General features: G+C 51.7%; 1 protein-coding gene across 10 annotated transcripts in view; it reads left to right on the top strand.

The window, feature by feature from the left end:
• The first annotated feature begins 11,738 nt into the window (after positions 1 to 11,738).
• The window catches only part of Hdac7 (histone deacetylase 7), a 34,864-nt gene continuing 27,572 nt past the window's right edge, over positions 11,739 to 19,030 (top strand). For 3 of the 10 annotated variants that reach the window (XM_027396423.2, XM_035440850.1, XM_027396416.2), the window contains exon 1: positions 11,740 to 11,909. In XM_027396423.2, the coding sequence (XP_027252224.1) occupies positions 11,891 to 11,909 (19 nt within the window). In that variant the 5' untranslated portion in view covers positions 11,740 to 11,890. Of the gene's footprint in view, positions 11,910 to 16,243; positions 16,301 to 17,004; positions 17,100 to 17,361; positions 17,475 to 17,814; positions 18,121 to 19,030 lie in introns of those variants that run through there. The other 7 variants (XM_027396418.2, XM_027396420.2, XM_027396417.2 and 4 more) reach the window with 7 other exon arrangements.

The following is a 19,030-nucleotide window of genomic DNA, read 5'->3' as shown; positions in this document are numbered from 1 at the left end:
GACTATAGATATTTGGTTTAGAGTACACTGGGTGGGGTAACTCAACAACGGGTGAAAACATCTCGTAGCTCTCACCCTATACTGCCAGGCTGACTTCAAAAGCGGTCTGCCACCGCTAACAGCACGCACTTGTCACCATTCTTACTGGTGTTTGAAATGGCACCTGCCTTCTCTTTGTTTGATTGGCATGATTTTGAGCGCCTTCAGGCTGAGCATCCCCCTAGCGTTGTGTTTCCTCTTTCCCTGGAGAGTCTTTTTCTGTGCTTTGAACTTCAGTCTGCTAATGCTTCGGGGCTGCCTATCAATTTGTGTGCTCTCTCTGTGGGAAAGGTTTTGAGAGCTGTCAGTTGATTGACTGCAAATCTCTCCTGTGCATCCCCCCACCCCACCCCCGCTTGGCCCCAGATGTTGACCTGGCACTACTTGCTTGATTTCAGTCTCTGCCCATTCCTCTCAGCCTCCTGCTTCCACTCTGCAGTCCATTGGTTTATTTAGTCTCCCCTCCTCTGAGGTCCAGAACAACTGTCCCCTCCATGTCTTCTGGTTTTGTCTTCCCAGCACCTCAAACCTGTCCCTGGCTTGATTCTGCATTTCCCTGCAGATGTTGTCGCTCTACCCTCAAAGTCCCTGATTCCACCTGAGTATCCTTGGTTTTGGGTTGTTTGGAGAAGGGAAACAGGAAGTAGAGGCTAGTATTCTTCATTAAAGGTTTATTGTTTTTGTATTAGTTTGCCTGAATATATGTCAGTACAACATATGTGTGCCTGCTGCCTGTGGGGTTTTGATGAGGACACTGGGCTGGGCAGTGGCAGCACAGGCCTTTGGTCTTAGTACTTGGGAGGCAGAAGCAGGCTGATTTCTGTGAGTTCCAGGCCAGCCTGGTCTACAGAGTGAGATATAGGACAGCCAGGGCAACATAGAGAAACCCTGTCTTGAAAAAAGAAAAGAAAGAAAAAAAGGAGAGGTGTTGGAGTTATAGGTGTTTGTCAGCTGTCATGTGGGTGCTGAGAACTGAACCAGGATCTTCTGGAAAAGCAGCAAGAGCTCTTAACCAATATGCCATCTCTCCAGCCCCAGGCTAGTGTTCTTAAAAAGGAAGTGAGATCCTACCAACCTTCAGCCCAGAGGAAGAGGCCTGGAAAGGGAATGAGAATGCCTGCTGCTGTGTGACTCAGTTTCCCTGGCACACACACACACACACACACACACACACACACACACACACACACGAACTGATTTCAGATCTAGAGACATGCTTGAAAATCAGATGAGCAGCCTTTTTCCTAAAGTAAACCCACCCATGATACTGACCTTGTTGGCTTCCTCCTTGGCTCTTACTAAGAAGGACTTAAGCTCAAATCATAAACACATGCTGTCCCTACAGGAGCCACAGCCATAGTGGCCAGTCAGAACTGAAATATGCTGGAAGTGTAACATATACCTTGGATTTCAAAGACTTGGAATGAAAAAAGGAGACAATAATTTTCCATTTTGATTATATATGAAATGATATTTCCAATATATTAAGTAAATATACTATTTAATCATCTATTTCTGCATTTGTTGGTATGGCAACTAGAAGATGTGAAGTTGTACATGCTACCCTTACTGGGCTTCTACTGAATGGTTCTGGTCTAGACTGTCCAGCAGGGAAAACATCATATACCAGACCTTTTCTTTGGGGCCACCATCATTGACAGGGAGACTTTTTACTAATTTTGAATGCTTGGCCTAGCTTAGGCTCGTTTCTGGCTAGCCCCTTTAACTTAAATTAATCTGTTTATCTGCCTCTTCTTTCTGTATGTTCTACTTTTCCTGCCTCTCCTGTTTCTGTCTGGCTACCTGGCCCTGGGCATCTCTCTCTCTTTCTTCTTCATTCATCTTCTCTCCTATTTATTCACTCTGCCCTGAAGCCCCACCTATCCCTCCCCGCCTATCTGCTATTGGTGGTTCAGCTTTTTACTAAACCAATCAGATGCCTTAGGCAGGCAAGGTAAAACAGCAACACACCTTTGCATAATTAAACAAATGCAGCAGAAATAAATGTAACACATCATTACATTGTTTAAAAAAATGCAGCCGAAACAAATATAACACATCTTCACACAGTTTAAGTAATATTCTGCAATATAAACAAATGTAATACATCTTTATGTAGTTAAATATTCCACAACACACAGACTAGGCTGAGGAGCTAGTGATGACCCAGTGGATATGTGTACCAAGCCCCCTGGAGATGGGGGCCAGGTAAAGCACCTAATAGATGTCTGTATGTTCTCAACGGCCAGCCTCCCCCAGCAAAGCACCTACTGGATGTCTTAGGTCCTCAATGGCCAGCCTCCTCTAGGCAAAGCAGAGCAACACATTTGCTGGAAAATGCCTTCAAGCCTGACTTGTTTCTGATGTAGAGCTTAGCTTCCGGGGGTCTATCCTGTGTACAGTTCTAAGGACCTCCCCATCTTTTTTGATCTCCTCAAAGCTCACAGGTCAGTTCTCCACCGTTCTTGGACCAGGTCCTGGCCTGCTTCAGCCTCCTCTCCAGAAGGGTGGAGGTGTCTTCCACTTGTCTGGAGTTCTCTAGTCTCAGTCTACCTGCAGGCTGGCTGGGGATGAGAGATGGAGGTGGACTCACCTTGACACTGAGCCTCCAAATACACTACTTGCTTCTTGGCACATTTTGTGCTCCAAGCCTAACCTTCTTATCCTCTGATGGGGAATAGAAGGGAAGAGGAGGGGGCAGGGAGGAGCCTGAGGCAGGGAGGAGCACAGGCACACCCCATCATGCTGTCCTCCTCTGTCAGTTCTCCCCTTTCCTTGGCACAGTTGAGCTGCAGGAGGGCACCCTAATAGGCCCATCTGCCTGCCCTGCCTGCCCCTCCCTCCAGCCTAGCTGACTCCACCTTTCCCAGGTCCTGGCTGGGATCCTAAGGCCCCAGGCAAGTGGGGGAAGGGGAGCCACTCCTACTTTCCCAGCAACTGCCACTGCCTCTTCCTGTTTTGCTAAAACTCTGGCTCTGGACCCAAGGGGGGAGGGGGGACATTGCCTGAGGCTCCTGCCCCCCAAAGGTCAACCTGGTTCCCTTGGCCCTCTTAGTTGGTTATTTATAGCCCCCAGGCCCCACTGAGGAACTGGTCCTCTCCTCCCTCAAATGTCAGCATCTGTGGCCATTGCCCCAGGGATGCAGCCAGATGCGCAGATCACTCCAGATGTGCAGTGCCACATTTTGGAGAAGAGGCCAGGCCCCTTCTGCGATTCATATGGTGTCCCCTGAGTCTGGCCCAGGCTCCCCTCAAGAGCAAGAAAATCCTTGAGTATCTCAGGAGGGTCAGAAATGTTGTACCATTTTTTTTTTCTATTTCCCCAGCCTGGCTAGGCTATCCTGTGTCGTCAGTCATCGTAGTCCCCAAGGTGTTAGGAGCACAGACCCTACAGACCCAACTGGATTCACTTGCAAAAATTAGGTCAGTACTCATCTGAGACTGAATCTGCAGGGAAACACAGGCTGAGGGAGACGAAGAGACAAGAGGCTCTCTTCTGTTCCTGATGCTGGCATCCACACTCCAGCCCTAGCAGAGCACAGCCTGCACTGTGCTAAGCACTGCATGTCCTGATCTCTCAGCCTCCCAGCAGCCCTAATATGGCAGCACTGCTGGCCCTGGTCTGCAGAGAGGGAGCTGAGCCTCCTCCAGGTTCAACAATATGCCTTACCAGCTCTAGCCCAGGACTCCAGATCTTTGCTCTTAGCCACAGTGCAACACCTACATGTCTTTCTATTCCTCTGTGTCTTCAAACACTGGGGGTGGGGTGGGGGGACACTCTAGAGCCCTGACTTCAGGGCTCCTGAAGGGAGAGGTGTCATCTCTACCCAGGCTTCTCAGCCCTCTTACCCTGACCCCCTGGGCCCAGCAGGAGAGGGAGATCTGGCAGGGCAGAAACTGCTAGATTCACTGTTAAGCCTCCCTCCAATAACCACGCCTAAGGGGCAGTTGAAAACAGAATCTGCTCCCTGATCCAGCCCACAATGGCCTCATAACCTGGGGGAGCCCTTTCTGACAGAGAACTCTGGGGTCTCTACAGGTCACCACTCCCTCTATAGCCTACATCCTTGGTTATCCTTTTGTGAGTTGCAGGTTCTCTTCCTAGACTGTGCTGCATTCTCTGCAGGTGACGATGGCTTCCTCCATGACAGATGGCAGCTTATCCTGCCTCCAAGAAGAAGAGCCTGGAGTGGTACCCTGGAGTAGTAGGGCCACACAGCTACACCAGGGTGTTCCTGTGAGCAGATGAAGAGAGTGAGGGAGTGTCTGCTTGGGTGAGGTATCATAAGAGCTTAGCATGGACAGCTTTATTTTCATCCTAGCTTGGTCATCATCAACCCCATTTACTCCTGACTTTAACATATGCCATCTTTGCTGCCTCTACTGACATGCACAAACACAACTCAAATTCATTTTAGAAGACACTCCTAGGGGAAAAAGAGAGTGGACCCGGGCCAGGACCTTCTCTTCTCTCTCCTGACATTCTGAGCCTTGAAATCCATTACCCTCAAGGAGGAGATCTGTACAGGACAGGTACCTTCTCCAGCCAATACAACCACTAGCAACAGAGGGTCACACTGGGAGATAGGACAAGGCCAATGTCAAGAGGGCCAGTGGGTGGACCACAGTGTCCCTGTAGGGGCCCACTGGAGCGAGTAATTGCAAACTGGATGCAGAAAGGCATTTTGCAACTCACATGAATTTCTTCTCATGATTAGAGTATGGCCCAGTGGCTGCCTCGCTGACCCTAATCACTGCTGGCACTGGCGGCTGGGGCTGGGCCGCTGGCCTGTGGAAGGAGTACTGACCTAGAAGGCAGGAGCAGGAGTCCTCTGCCTGGCGCATCACTTGTTAACCATGTCACTCCTGGCAAGCTCTCTCCCCCACTGTGCCTCAGTTTCTTCATCTGCAAGGAATGGTGCGGATTAGATCAGGGAGTCCCAAACTGAACCATCCCTTACAGCGACCTGAGAGTTTCAGAGCACACAGCAGGGAATGGGAGTATTTCACGGCTTTAAGGTCATGTCCAGTCAGGGGACTTTGTAAGTTAGATGACCTTATAAATCTCCTGTAGCTCAAAGAGTCAAGTCCTCGTAAACACAATAGTCACACTATGAGGTTTTGCTGCACTGGGACTGACTTTATCAGAGGGCGGGTAGGAGATAATTTATTCTGTCATTATTCTTACACATGATTATTATTTTATTGCTGCATTACTGCCTTGAGGAAGGGGTGGTGCCTCATCTGCTCCTTGGTTAAGGCAGCCCTGGCCTCAGGGGTCCTGGCTCACCTCAGAGTTGGAGGTGGGGCTGAGAGAGTAGAGTAGGGAGGGGTGGGAAGGGCCTTCCCTGGTGGGTGGGTCCTCTTGGCAGGGGTAACTGGAGTTTGGCTAGATGCTCTTTGGCACCAATTTCTGGGCTGAGAGAGTCTCTTCCCCCACCCACCTTCCTCCCCCACTTTCCCAGCTTAGCTGCTCAGCCTGGGGACTGCGCCTTCCCAACTTCCTCCCCAGGCTCCCTCCAGCTCTTGCCAACCTCATTCTTGAGCCTTGCTAATCTGTTTGCCACCCCTCAGCCTCCTAGCCTCGCCCTTGCACATGCCATTCTCCCTACCTGGAATGTCATCCCCCCAACCCCCCTCCACTCTCCTGCACTGATTCACACTTCTGGGCTCCGTCACAACCCAGCTCAGCTCAGCCTCAAGCCTTTCCTTTCTGCCACGTACTCATTTACACTTGGGAACAACAGAATTGGAAAATGACTTTAGATTCTGAGAAAAGAAGCGATGATCCGAAGCAACCCACTCATGCGATCGAGGAGGAAACTGAGGCCAAAGAGGCTGTGACTGAGCCAAGATCATGCAGACCGAGAGATATTTCAAATAGTTGGGCTTTGTGAGAGGGTTTCAAGTGTGCTGTGTTTATTTGGTTTCCTCAACACAGTGTGATCAATATGAGCACAGGGATGTTTTTGTTTTTATACTTAATGTTCTTTATCTCCACATTCCAGTGTGTGTGTGTGTGTGTGTGTGTGTGTGTGTGTGTGTGTGTGTGTGTGGTTAATCCAGGAACTATAGTAAACAATTATAACTGCGCATTCCTTATTGTGACAAAGACTCTAAAGCTTACAGCGGTACTGTTCAAGCCATCCAAGGACACAATTACAAGATGATGGTGTGAGCCTTTGCATATATCATTCATGTGATTTCTGGCAAGCTGTTTGAAGTAAGTAGCCAAGGTTTTGCTGTTTTACAGAGTGGGGAAACTGAGACGTAGGCAGCACCCAAAAAAGTTCATGGCTGAGCTCACCTAGAACTTCAGTTTCCCTACCCTCAGCCTAGGGTCCAATATCCTTGATGCTTCTCTCCCGGCTCTTCCCTTGCGCTCTTCTTTATTTTAATTTCATTCATTTATTCTTTTGGTTTTTGAGACAGGGACACTCAGCTCTGTCTGTCCTGGAACTGAATTTGTAGACCAAACTGGCCTTGAACTCACAGAGATCCACCTGCCTCTGTCTCCTGAGTGCTGGGAATAAAGGTGTGTGCCACCACTGCCTGGTTCCTTATGGTCTCTTTTGGGGGGGGGGACATCAAGAGGTGACCTCTGCCACTGTTGCATTCATTTCATCTTCGTCTTGGGGTTGAAGAGACCCTGTCCCTAGCTTCCTGCCCCTCCCCATCCTGTCCCAGTGCTTTCTCCCTGTCTCCCCACCTCGTGCTGGCACACAGACACACATGTACATTCAGAACTGCAGGTGTCTAGGGCAACCGACCACAAGAGAAACCACATCACCTTTGTTGACTCTGGAGGGAGGTAAAGGGGATGAGGGAAGAGACTTGGGTAGTTCTCAGCCTGTCCTATTCCTCACTGTCATCATCCTTCCTGGCTGGGGTTATCTGGACTGGTAGCCATGGCTGTAGTGTCTTTCTAATCCATCCACTCAGCTCCAGCCTAGAAACATGTAACACTTTTTGTCTCAGACCTTGGACTCCTAGAGTGGGGTCTGCCTGCGTGCTTGCACCTCAAAGCCACACCCCCCAACTTTACCCAGAATACTCACACAGCCTGTTGATCCTGCCTGTGCAATGTGACTGAGGAAGTAGAGGACAGAGATGAATCCATATGTCTGGGTTCCGTGAGGCCAGGAACTGGTCTTCTGGAGTGATATAGAGAGACCAACAGAAACCTCAAGTAACCAGGCTACGCTGGAGCTTAAGACCCTGGCGTGGCTTCTCTACTGTTTGGGCCTGCTAGAGAAATTACACAGGCTCTGAATCAGGTATACTAGGATCAAGCTACTTGCTGGCTCTGTGGGGTTAGGAAAATCATTTCCTCTTTCTGAACTCTAGTTTGCTCACTAAACAAAGGTATAATAGTGAGATGTAAATGAAAAGACCCTGAACAGTACAGGAAACACAGAAGCTGCTCATTAAAGCCTAAATCATTTTTCTTCCCCCTTCTTCCCCTTATTTCTTCTCTATAGGATTTATTTGTGTGTGTGTGTGTGTGTGTGTGTGTGTGTGTGTGTGTGTGTTTGTGTGTGTGTGTATGTGCAGAATACCCTCACAGGCCAAAAGAAGGTGTCTGAAGCCCTAGACCTAGAAGTACAAGTAGTTATGAGCTCCCTGGGTTCTGGGAATTGAACTCAGTCCTCTCTACAGGGAGCATTTTCAACTCCTGAGCCTTCTCTCCAGCCCCTTCATTGTATTTTATTTTGGGCACGTGTGTGTATGTGTGCTTGGTGTTCGGATGTGTGTGTGTGTGCATATGTGTACAGGTGCTGGTATACACACGTGTGGGTGCATGTGGAGGCCTGAGGTTGGCACAGATGTCTTTCTTAATTGCTCTGCCTGTTCCTTCTATTTCTTATTTTTAGTTTCAGGAAACCCTTTATTTGGAGTTGAGGACTTAACTTTCCCTGTTAATCTGAAAGCCCAAAAATAGTTGGCATTTGATCCTAGGCTCAATCCCAATTCCATGCAATGCTGTCCCTTGAGGTCTCCTGGGGGCCTTGGGGAATGAGTATATTCTGGCTGGCTTTGTGAGGCATGTATGAGAGTTAAGTGAAGGCCAGGGGAAGCCTCCTAGTTGAAATAAGCATATGGAGAAGGCTGGAATGGGTGTGGTCCCTAGTGCCCTGACACTTATACATGTAGCTTTTCTGTAACTTTGAATCCTGGACTTAAGCAGGCTCCCAACAGCATTTGTTGAATGAGCAAATGGCCTGTAACTTGTTGAGCAAATTCAGTCAGGTTTCTTTATTTATGGACCATACTCCATTAATGAGCATAACAAAGATTATGAAGAATAGGAGATCTAGAGGCTGGAGAGATGGCTCAGTGGTTAAAGGCACTTGCTGTTCTTGCAGAGGACCTGGGTTTGGTTCCCAGCACCCTCATGGCAGCTCACAACCATTAGTAGATTAACTCTGGTTATCTGAAAAAGCCACCTGGCTCTAGGAGAGCTAACAACATCTACTGGCCTCTGTGGACACCGGGAACACATGTAGCATGTGTGTGTGTCTGCGACCAGACACTCATATTCATAAGATAAAATAAACATCTTTAAAAAAAAAGTGATCTGATGTTTGTCCAAAGGCTGGAATAAGGCTGATATTTGGTAAACACTCAGTAAAGGGTAGCTTGCCATGACAAGAAGGAAGGGGAAGGGATAAAGAGGAGGACATGTGGTCCAAAGTCACAGGAAAGTAGAAAGGGGCATCTGCAGGCTTTGTGTTGTCCAGAGACCTAAGGGAGCTTTGAAGAAGCCAAGGCAGATCCTGTGGGGACAGTCCCTTATACTAGATGTCTAAATGAGCAGGCTGTGAGAAGTCTAGACTTGAGTTCTTTAGAAACCTCCATGGTAACCACCACAGCAAGGAGGTAGCCTGAATTTTTCCATCATATCTCTAGGGGTTCCTGGAGGCTAACATATGCCACTAGGGAACCTGGGACTTAGAAAATGGCTTGGGAATCCACTGCAGGGCAGGGGCTGTTGGAGTCATAGGTAAATCTGGCAGCACAAGGAGGGAGCCAGTTCAGCATCCCAGACACATACTACATCTTCTCTTCCTACACTTTGGGGGTTGTGAGTTGTGGTGTGTGCCAAAGCCACAGGTTAGGCACAGTGAGCATAGACAGGGGGCCATACATGTCTATCCCAGTCACTCAGAAGTCAGCGGTTAGGTTACAAAGAAAAGGCAGACTTGCAAACAAATACATGAATGCTGCACCCATAGAAATCAACAAACTAGGGCTCAAATCCAGCACTGCCACAGCTACAGCAAAGGAAGACAGGTACTGGGGGCAGGGTGGGGCGGGGGCAACGAGAGGGTACAGGAGGAGGGAAGTAAGAAGAGAGACTGGCAGTTTTCTGTAACCAGTGGGTCTTCTGAAGGGCTACAGGCTTCAAGGAGGGATTAGGAAGGAGAGTGCACTGTTTTGGAAAGAGGGCTCAGTAGAAGGGCAAGAGTATCTTGTAGAGCCAATATGGGTTAATCATTGGACTGAAGGGTGTATTCCAGATGTCCAGCTGGAGGATGATCCTTGAAGGCCAGGAATTATCTGACATAATTCAACAGAGAATTCGCTGAGTTCAAATCCTGTGCAAAGCACTATGAGAAACACAGCTATGGCTGAAGAAGTGCTTTCAAGCTTGGCATCTTTTCTTGAATGCTTGTGAGGAAGATGTAGACCAGCTGGGTGGAGTTGGTGGTGCAGGTCTTTAATCCCAGCACTTGGGAGGCAGAGGCAGAGACAGAGACGGCAGAGGCAGAGGCAGAGGCAGAGGCAGAGGCAGAGGCAGAGGCAGAGGCAGAGGCAGGTGGATCTCTGTGAGTTTGAGACCAGCCTGGTCTATAGAGCGAGTTCCAGGACAGGTTCCAAAGCTACACAGAGAAACCCTATCTCAAAATAAATAAATAAATAAATAAATAAATAAATAAATAAATAAATAAAAAGACTAGTAGACTAGATGGATGAAGGTTAATGTGGAGAGAAAAACCTACAGTGCTGGGGTGGAATTCTTCAAGGAATAGGAAAACCCTTCAGGCTATGGTAATCACAAAACATTTCAAAGGAGGTGGTACTTCGAAGTAAAGGGATTTCAAGGGCTCAGAGGACATTTGCTCTGTAGAGAGTGTCTTAGGCCAAGGCTAGGACACAGGAAATAGGAGGACATGATGGGGAACAGCTAACAGACAGGGTTGGCTGAAGTAGTAATAATAACTGCCCACGAGGAAAGTGGCAGGAAGCACTGGGCAGGGATGCGTGTGGTACCATGTTGCAAGAGGCCATGGATGCTAGAAAAAGTTTGTGGTACACATTAACATGTGTGGAGAGGTTAAAGTCAGCTGCTGAACATCCAGGGAGCGACAGGTAGTGAGACCTGATCTGTCACTGTGGCTGTTCAGCAGCCCAGTGAAAGACCCTCAAGGTCACTCAAGACTCTGGCTTCCAAGACAACGCAGCTCCAGTGCTGTCTCCGTTTCTAAGGATTCTGGGAGTTCCTAGGGCTCAGTAAGTGGAAAGTGATCAGAAGGAAGCTGCTTTTCGGTGGCTGGGCACCTCAGATGCAGGGGAGCCCAGCGTTCCTGGTGGATGACCTTTCCCAAGGCCAGCTGTCTGGTGCAACAGATTGCTGGAGGCAACGGATTGATAGGCCAAGCCAGGCAGCCCCAGTGGGAAGGTCCTCAGCCCCTGACCCTTGAATCTGACCTCCATAGTAGTCTAAGAAGAGATTGGGGGAAAGGCAGGGAGGGCTGCGGTGCAAAGCCAGTACTCAGCTGAGTTTATTAGCTGAGGGAGGGCTGGAGGCGTCTGCATTCCGACTCACAGACTGGAACATTTCTGTGATCCACTGTAATGCACTGGGGGACACTGGGCACATTGCTTAAGTTTGACTCATAGGGAGGGGGCAAAGGGGGGGTCATTGTGGAGGGAGAGGAATGGAGGAGAGGAAGAAGAGAAGATGGAAGGAAATCCCTTGAGAAATGTCTTTGAAAAAAAAGAAAACTTTCAAAAACTACACCACCCCCACCCTCCTTTTTCCTTTTAATAGGAACAGGCTGGACCCTTCTGCTCCCCTCAGCAGGCATGGAAGGGGGGTGCCACTCGGGTTGGACTGGGCAGTGATTCAAATCAGATCTTGCAGCTTTCCTGAGGCCAGCGAGTCCTGCTTGTGTGTGTGAGGGGTGGAATGGGGTGGGGGCGTCGTCTGGGATTCCTCGCTCGGGACTTTAAGCGTGTCCTGTCGCCCCTATGTGTGGCTCTCTCCTCGTGAACCTCTTATGTGTGTAGATGTGTGCCCAGACGTCCTTCCCCGAAGTATAAATCACCCCGGCCTGTGTAAACATGGATGCATGCTCGTGTACGTTGTGTATGCACGGGTGCGTGCACTCAGGTATCTGGGTTTCCGGGAATTGTGCGCTGGGCGCAGCGCCGCGCGGCGGCTGGGGCTCGGCGGCCGCGCGCGGGTCCGGCAGCGTCCCGCGTTCCGGGTTCGGCGCTGCCTCCCGCGGGCGGTGTGCCGCGCCCCGCCGCGATCGGTGTCTGCAGCCAGCCTGTGTGCCGCTGAGCAAAGCCTGCCGGGGTGGTGTGTCCCAGGGCCGTGAGCGCCGTCCCCCCCTCCCTCCCCTCCCCCTTGGCCCGCTCTCAGACTCAGATAAAGCATTTCCTTCCATTGTCATCCTACCCGGCCGGCCAGGCTGCCAGGGCCCTCCCCCTCCCGGCCCCCTCCCTTCCTCTCGCCGTCTCACAGTCGCTCTGCAGCCTCCGGCGACCAGGGGGATGTGAGGCCGGCGCCCCGGCCCCCCGCCCGCCATGAGCCCCCGGCTCTGAGGGCCCCGGCCCCTGGATGCACAGCCCCGGCGCGGGTGAGTACCGGGCGGCCGCCCCCGCCCGCCCGCCCCGCCCTGCGCGCGGCACCCTGCGCCGCTCGCCCCAGCTCTGGCAGCGGCTACGGCTGGGTCTCCGGCTGGTCCGGCTGGCCGGGTCCTCCGTGCGCGCTCCATCGCGACCACTCGGCGGGGTTCTGGCCCGCTTGCGGGGCCCCGGGACTGGTTCCGGGGCCAGAGAACTCCGGCCTCCTGCGGGGTGCCCACATCCGCCTGCTCCGGGGCAGCGACAGGCCCCGGGGAGGCAGTGGGAGGCCCGGGGCCGCCTGTGCATGGGCCGGGCGTCCCGTCACCCTCCTCCCGGGGATCCGGGAGGCACAGACGGCTGCCGAGGCCCGGGGAGGAGGCGGTGCTCCGCGGCGGTTGGTTTGGAAGCGGGAGGGCAAATGGTAGGACCCGCAGAACTGGGGCCGGATTTGTGGGGCTGGACATCAGCGCCCCCATCTCGCGTAGCCGGACAGGGCCCTCCTCAGATCCAGTGGCCAGTGAAAACGACCCTTGGAGGGTATTGGGCTGGGAGATATCTGTGAGCATCAACCCCTATCCTTGGTCACTCATCGGAGTGAAGAGACACCTGTGCCCAACTGAACTGTGAGGGCAAGACCCTTAAAGGTGTGGGAAAGTGGGGGCTGCCGGCTGTGTACTGAGCGGTATAGGGAGGTGGGAAGCTGAATATGTGCCCCCCAAGTCTCTTAGTGTTGACAAGTGTGAGAACTCTTGTTCTCACAAATCTGGCAGCTGAGCTGTCTTTCCACTACCACAATTTCTCGGCCAGTAAGTTGGAAGAAAACCTGGGTCCTGCAGGTCACCTAATGTGTCCCATTTCCTTCCCACTGGCTGCCAGTGTGGGGCCGATGTGGACTGGCCACTGTGACCCTTCACTGTCCTTGCTGGCGGTCCAGCATTCCCAAAAGCCTTCTGCATCTGGCGTTGGCTGGCTTGTTGCTAACTATCCCTCCCCACATCCCAACTCAGCATCTGCTTGAGGCCCAGCTCTGCCTGCCAATTTTTAGGGCGATAATAGGACATTGGCCCTCAGTGGCCCTGATGGGAGCTCAACATCTGGAATCAGGAGCTAGTCCCCCAGATTTTACATAGGCTTATGGGACTTTGCTCCAATTCCTTGCCCAACCATTGGAGACTATGACTCTGGTTGGTTCCTACCCTCTAACTTGTACTTAGGTGACCCCTTTCTTCCCAAGAGGACTCCAGTAGGCTGCCATACACATGCCTCCTCGCTATGCCAACCCTTTCACACTTTCTCAGTCGCTTTTCCATCTGCTGCAAACCATCCCTTCACTCTCACCTCCTTGCTCTCTAGTTCACCTGCCATCTCCCCTCAGCAACTAAGTCGTTTTCTTTACAGTCACTCCTGAGGGAAACTGAGGCACAGAGCAGTTCCACTGTGTGGTACCCAGATAAGTGAGATTGGAACAAGTCCTGGACCCACCCACTGGAGCTTGGGTTTGTTCCCTACCTTTAGTACTCTGATGCCCCTCCCAAGCCAGCTTTGGAAAGGTTGGGAACTGTGTGCCTGAACCCTCTGTCGCTCAGTTCTGCCCCTTGGATGGGTATTCTCTACATATCAGGGAAATAAGCTGAGATTTTGAGGCAGAGCAGGTTTGGCACCTAAGCTGGTCAGCCCACTTAAGCTCATTTTCCCCACAATTAACATTATGGGGGGGGGATCCTAAGTCCCCTTCCCAGCGCTCAGAACCGGAGGGACTGCCCCCAAATAACCAGTCAGTGTTCAGTAGGGAATAGGGGGATGGGTGGACGGGGGTAGGGTGGAGGGGAGGGACGGGGAGGTATTATGTCCTTGCCTTGGGAAAAATGGATGTCACCTATAGTGCTTGGTGGCTTGGTTGACATGGGATGGGGAATGAGGACCTGTTTATAGCTGTAGGCACACTTCCCAGTACCGGAGAGTTGAAACCCATCATCTCTTCTCGACCTTCTTTGCTCTGACTTTTCTTTGACAACTAGTAGTTTGAAGCTGGCAAAGGACTAAGAGAAACATGAGATAAAACAAGACCCAGGGTCACCCAGCCAGGGAATGGCAACAACCAGACAGACTTTCTGCCCCTGCCAGTGCCTGTTCTTACCCAAGATCTTCCTTAGTCAGATGTGGTCTGGAGCCTCCAGAGGAGTATAGGGTATTGCAAGACTTGAGGGCATGTCCCCCTGGAGGCGCCAGCTCCAGGACTGTGAATTTGTGTATGTTGGATTTGTTCACTAGATGGGGCACTTCCTCTGGGGCAGGAAGCCTTGATTTCCTGTGTTGGGGGAGTTGGGACTAGGAGTGGGGGGCCCACCGGGCCATCCCTGGTGTTGTTTGGAACCACAGAAGGGCAGAGCTTTTGCTTGAGGCTGTTTCCCTAGTCCAGGGGAGGCAGGAAGGAGAGGTCTGGCTAGGAGGCCCAGGCTGAGGCTGGAGAAGGCTCTGAGTGCCATGAGATGGGGGTGGGTAATACAGCAGGAAGCATGGTCAGCAGGTGACCCTGCCGGGTATTGTGTTCCTTATAATATTTTCCCTGTTTCTGTGGTAACGTTCCATGGGGGCCTTAGGCCTTAGGGCTGCAGGAAGGTGCTCCAGACAGCCCTTTCCTTAGTGGCCCACATACTGGGAGTCCCGGGGTCTAGCTTACTCCCTAATCCTTTTGGCTCTGTAGGACCGGGACCTGGGAATCCAGACAAGTGGCCTGACCAAGCACTGACTGGGTGTGGGGGTGTGGGGGCGCTGAGTAGAGGTCCTACAGTATCTCCTGGCAGGCAAGGGAAGCGAAGTAGGATGGACTTAAGGAGGCGTCCAAGCAGATTGAGAACACTTCAGCTTCTGCCTCCTCTCCTCTGGATCTTTCTCTCCATTGCCCTTCTCCAGTCAGTCATTGGAGGGGGGAGGAAGACAGCCTGCTGCCTGGGGCAAGGGGTGGGGGTGGCAGAGGCAGGGGGGATGTTTTCATCAGCAGAGCATAGCTCCTTTGGTTCTGGACTTGTTCCCAGAGGCAAAATAAATTCAGGATAGCATCTGTTTAGTGTGAGTCTCCATGTGATATGTGTGTATGCACTGGGTGTGTGGTGGGTGTCTGTGTTTGCCCAGGGCAGTATATGTCGATGTGGTGGTTCCATGGCAATCTGTGATCCATGTGCTGGCTCTGTTGGGTGTTTGGGGGTAGGCACACATGTGGCACAGATGTGTGTCTTGTGCACCTTTGTAAGTTATGGCTCTGTGTGGGGTGTATAGAGTATGGATTGGTTTTAGGGGATGTGAACCTATATAGGAGCTGCTTTTTCATAAGTGTCCAGATGTTAACCTGTAAAGCCCTGTCCATGGTTCTCTCTCTCTCTCTCTCTCTCTCTCTCTCTCTCTCTCTCTCTCTCTCCTCTCTCTCTCTCCTTTCTTTGAGACAGGCTTTCTCTGTGTAGCTCTGGCTGACCTGGAACTTACTCTGTAGACCAAGCTGGCCTCAAACTCACAGAGATCCTCCTGCCTCTGCCTCCCAAGTGCTGGGATTAAAGGTGTGCACCACCACGTCCAGCTTCCTGTCCATAGACTTTAAATGCCAGTTAACTGGATCATGTGAGGAATGAGTTAAAAACATCTTCAGACCCTATTCCCACCATCTATCCAGGTATGCAGGAATGGGGTGAGGAACCTGCATTTTCACTTGCTTGGTGGGTGATTCTGGTGCCAAGCTAGACTCTTCCAGCACAGACCTGGGCCAACCTTTTCATTTATTTCTGTGGAGGAGACAGACCTGCAGGTGTGTGGCATGTCTGAGGTCACCGGGATATTTAGAGAAAGAACTCAAACACAATGCAAGTTTCCTAAGACTGCTCCACGACTTAGTGTGGGTACCTGTGTGTACATTCATGCCTGGCATGATGAAGGGGACCAGGTAGTGCCGTCCGGTGTAGATGCTGCCTCAGAGTGGCATTGACCTTTCCTTTCTGGTCTTGTTCTTGTTACTCTGAAACCCTCAAGAATCACAGTGGCAGCCAGGGAACCTCATGTACCAAACTGGTCACTCAACAGTTCATCCATTTGTTAACAGACTTGCAGAGCTCTGTGCCATGCACTGGACACAGATGTTCAGTGAGCACAGAGGTATGCATCTGAGCTCAGGGTGCTACCATTCTACTGGGGGACAAGAAAGCATGGGCAGGAACGAGGAGATGAATAGTTACACACGGTGATAAGCCCTGTGAAGGAAATGAACTGGGTGCAGCAATAAAAAAACAACAAGGTGGGACTTCCTTAGACAGGGTGGCCAGAGGAGGTCTGAGTGACATTGACACCTTTCTTTTCCCAGACTAGGATTGAATCCACAGAGCCTGCTAAACCATGCTTGGAAGCTCCCTGACCTCAGGTGAGGGATCTGGATTGAACTCTAGCTGAGGGCTGGAACTGGACTGCCAGCCTGGTAGACAGCTGATTCTTCTTTTCTCATGCAGCCCCCCTCCCCAAGTTGACAGGGGCAGAGAAGCAGGAGCAGCCAAATAGGGCTCAGGTTAAGGTTAAGAGCAGGGCAGACTATTAGGAGCTCCCAAGCACCGCCCATTCCTGAACCTCCTGCTCCACTTCCCTCCTACCTCATTCCCTTCCTACCTTCTCAACCTGGGGAACCACTGCGCCAGGCCCCTCCCTTCTGGGTGTAGCTGGCTGCCTCTATGGCCACTGGGATTTATTTATCTAGTTCAGGGTCATCAAGGAGAGGGGGCTGGTCAAGGCTCAGCGTGGACCCGGATCCTGGGAGATAACAGAACCAGAAATAAGAGGAGGGGGGTAAGGGGAGGGGCCGTGTGTGGGGAAGACCCAAGCATAGGAGGTTTTCTTTCTATGCCCTTACATTTGCTCCCCAAGCTGGATGACTCTCAGACCAGAGGGGCAGAGGGGCCTGGTTCAAGCCACCTGCTTTACTTCCGCCAGAAGGAAGTACCCCCTTGGGTCCACCTGCAGTGCAGGCCTGCCCCTACACCCCTCTCTCAGGAGTTTAACTTTCACATCAGCAATTTGGGCATAACCTTCCTGCTGTCGGCCTGCAGTCTTCAGACCTCTTCTCTCTCTCCTCAGTAGAGGGTTTTCCCTGGAAGACCCAGAGCTTCCCACTGGCAGCTGGCACAAGAAAGTGCAGCCCCGAGGGATTGGAGGAGCCTAGAAGAGAAGAGGTCTGCTTCCCTCCCCCTTTTGCTTCGTCCTCTCTTCAGGCGCCTCAAGTGCCTTCCTTCCTTGGCCCCTGCCTTCCAGCCTTTCCGTGCCCCAGCTGCAGGCTCCTATTGGGGGTGGGGGAGTGGAGGAGGCAGATCGGACTCAGTGACCCTACCCTATCCCCAGGCCACTTTCCTTCTCCTCACATTGCCATGCTGAGATGGGAAACTCTGGCTTCAAAAGCTGGGAATAACTAGGAACTCCCATTCCCCCTGCCTTCAGTTTAGCTTCCCGCGGAGCTGAATCCAAGGAGCCCACTCCTTTTTCCTACAGTAGCCCTCAACCCAGAAGTCCGGTTCCCCTTCTGCAGCGCTCTGGATGGCAGGGAGGAGCAGGTTCGGAAAGAGTCGGGGTGGGGGAATTCGGAGACTGGGGCTGTAACCGTCTTGTTTTGCTTGCCCCACAAACCTGCACCTCCGGGGCATCCGCTGCGCCCTCCGGGGCCTTCGGATTGTAGAAGTGCTCTCAGAATGACAGACTGGTGCCACCGGGTTGGGGCAAGGGGGTGGGGGTAAAGGGGGAGCCCCAGGCAAGGGGGAGCTGGAGGGTTAAAAATAGCAGCAGTCGGGTTTCGGTTAGCGAATGTGGAGGCGGGGAGCTGGAGGCGCGGCAAACGGGGCTGTGCTTCCCCTGGGTCCGGAGTGAGTCACCGTGGAGAGCTGGTGAGGCAGCAGACTGAACACCCTCACCCTGCCGCTCTGCAAAGTGCAGGGAGCCCAGGGCTCAAAGTAGATAAGACTCTGGGCCAGAAGAGTTGTGTGAAATGGAGAGGACTGAAACCCAAGATCTGGGTTTGAAGGCTAGTGGAGTATCTGTGGGGGCTTGTGTGAGGATGCCGAGGTTTCAGTCTGTTTCCTCCTGGCTGTTCCGAAGGAGTCGTCATCTGGGAGTGTAAACTCTTGGTGGAGTTTAAAGCATCACCCCGTGCCAGTTGCAAACCCAGCGAGAAGTGCTTCCATTAGGGACAAGAGGAAAGAAATGGTTGGTCTGGGCTGAATTTCTCTTACTCCAGTGACAGGCTAAGGTGCAGGGTACCTTCTTCTCTGTGACTCCGTTTCTTTATTGCTAATGTGAACATAATTATGATTTCAATCTCACGGAGTTGCTATAGAGATTAAAGGAAATAGTGTACGTGACTTATGCCATGTCTGGTAGGAAACCAGTGTATGCTAAATACTCATCCTTATTGATGTTATTGTTCATATTTTTGAAGGTCAGAAATAGAGAATGTTGGAGATATGACAGAACAGGGCCCAGCCCCAGTTCACAGGAAAAACCAGGCCAAATTCTCTGCTCTAGATTCCTCCACCCTTGTGGGCCTGAAACAGCAGGAGTCTAGAGCCAATAGTCACAGGGTGGACCCCTGCTTCTCTCTCTTTGCTCCCTTCCCAGAGAAGAAGGGTGAGTGGGGACTCCAGGCTTCATAGCCAGCTGGCTCATCAAAGGGACTGCCTTGCCATGCTGGGCAGATAGTCCCTCAATGGCCTCCTGTGTGGAGTACCTTGCCAACATCTGCTGATGGTGACCTTTCTTTTAGCTCCTCCCTGGCAGCCCTTATGAGGAGCGTGAAGCAATGGAGGGGTGGGCAAGGCAGTGACAACAGCTGTATTCCCAGCGCACTGGCCCTGGAGGAGACATGAAGCATTGCTTTCAGGAAATATCATTATTCAGCCGACAGGCATTCAATTAAGAAAGGTCTGACTTTGCCTAGCTTGGGCTAGGCCCTCAGCATGATTCACAAGAGGCCGGTGCCGAGAGCGTGTAGATAACATGGATTCCCTGAGGATATGGGGCCCAAGAATATGTGGAGTCCTTGAAAGCCCTGTAGTTTATAGGAGACTCCTGGTCATGTGTAGACTTTGCTTCCAGGGTGTGCACATATATGTGTGTA

Source organism: Cricetulus griseus, chromosome 2, assembly GCF_003668045.3.
Source record: "Cricetulus griseus strain 17A/GY chromosome 2, alternate assembly CriGri-PICRH-1.0, whole genome shotgun sequence".
Classification (NCBI taxonomy): Eukaryota; Metazoa; Chordata; class Mammalia; order Rodentia; family Cricetidae; genus Cricetulus; species Cricetulus griseus.
The sequence above is the reverse complement of the archived record's forward strand: the minus strand, read 5'-3'. Positions and strand labels throughout refer to the sequence as shown.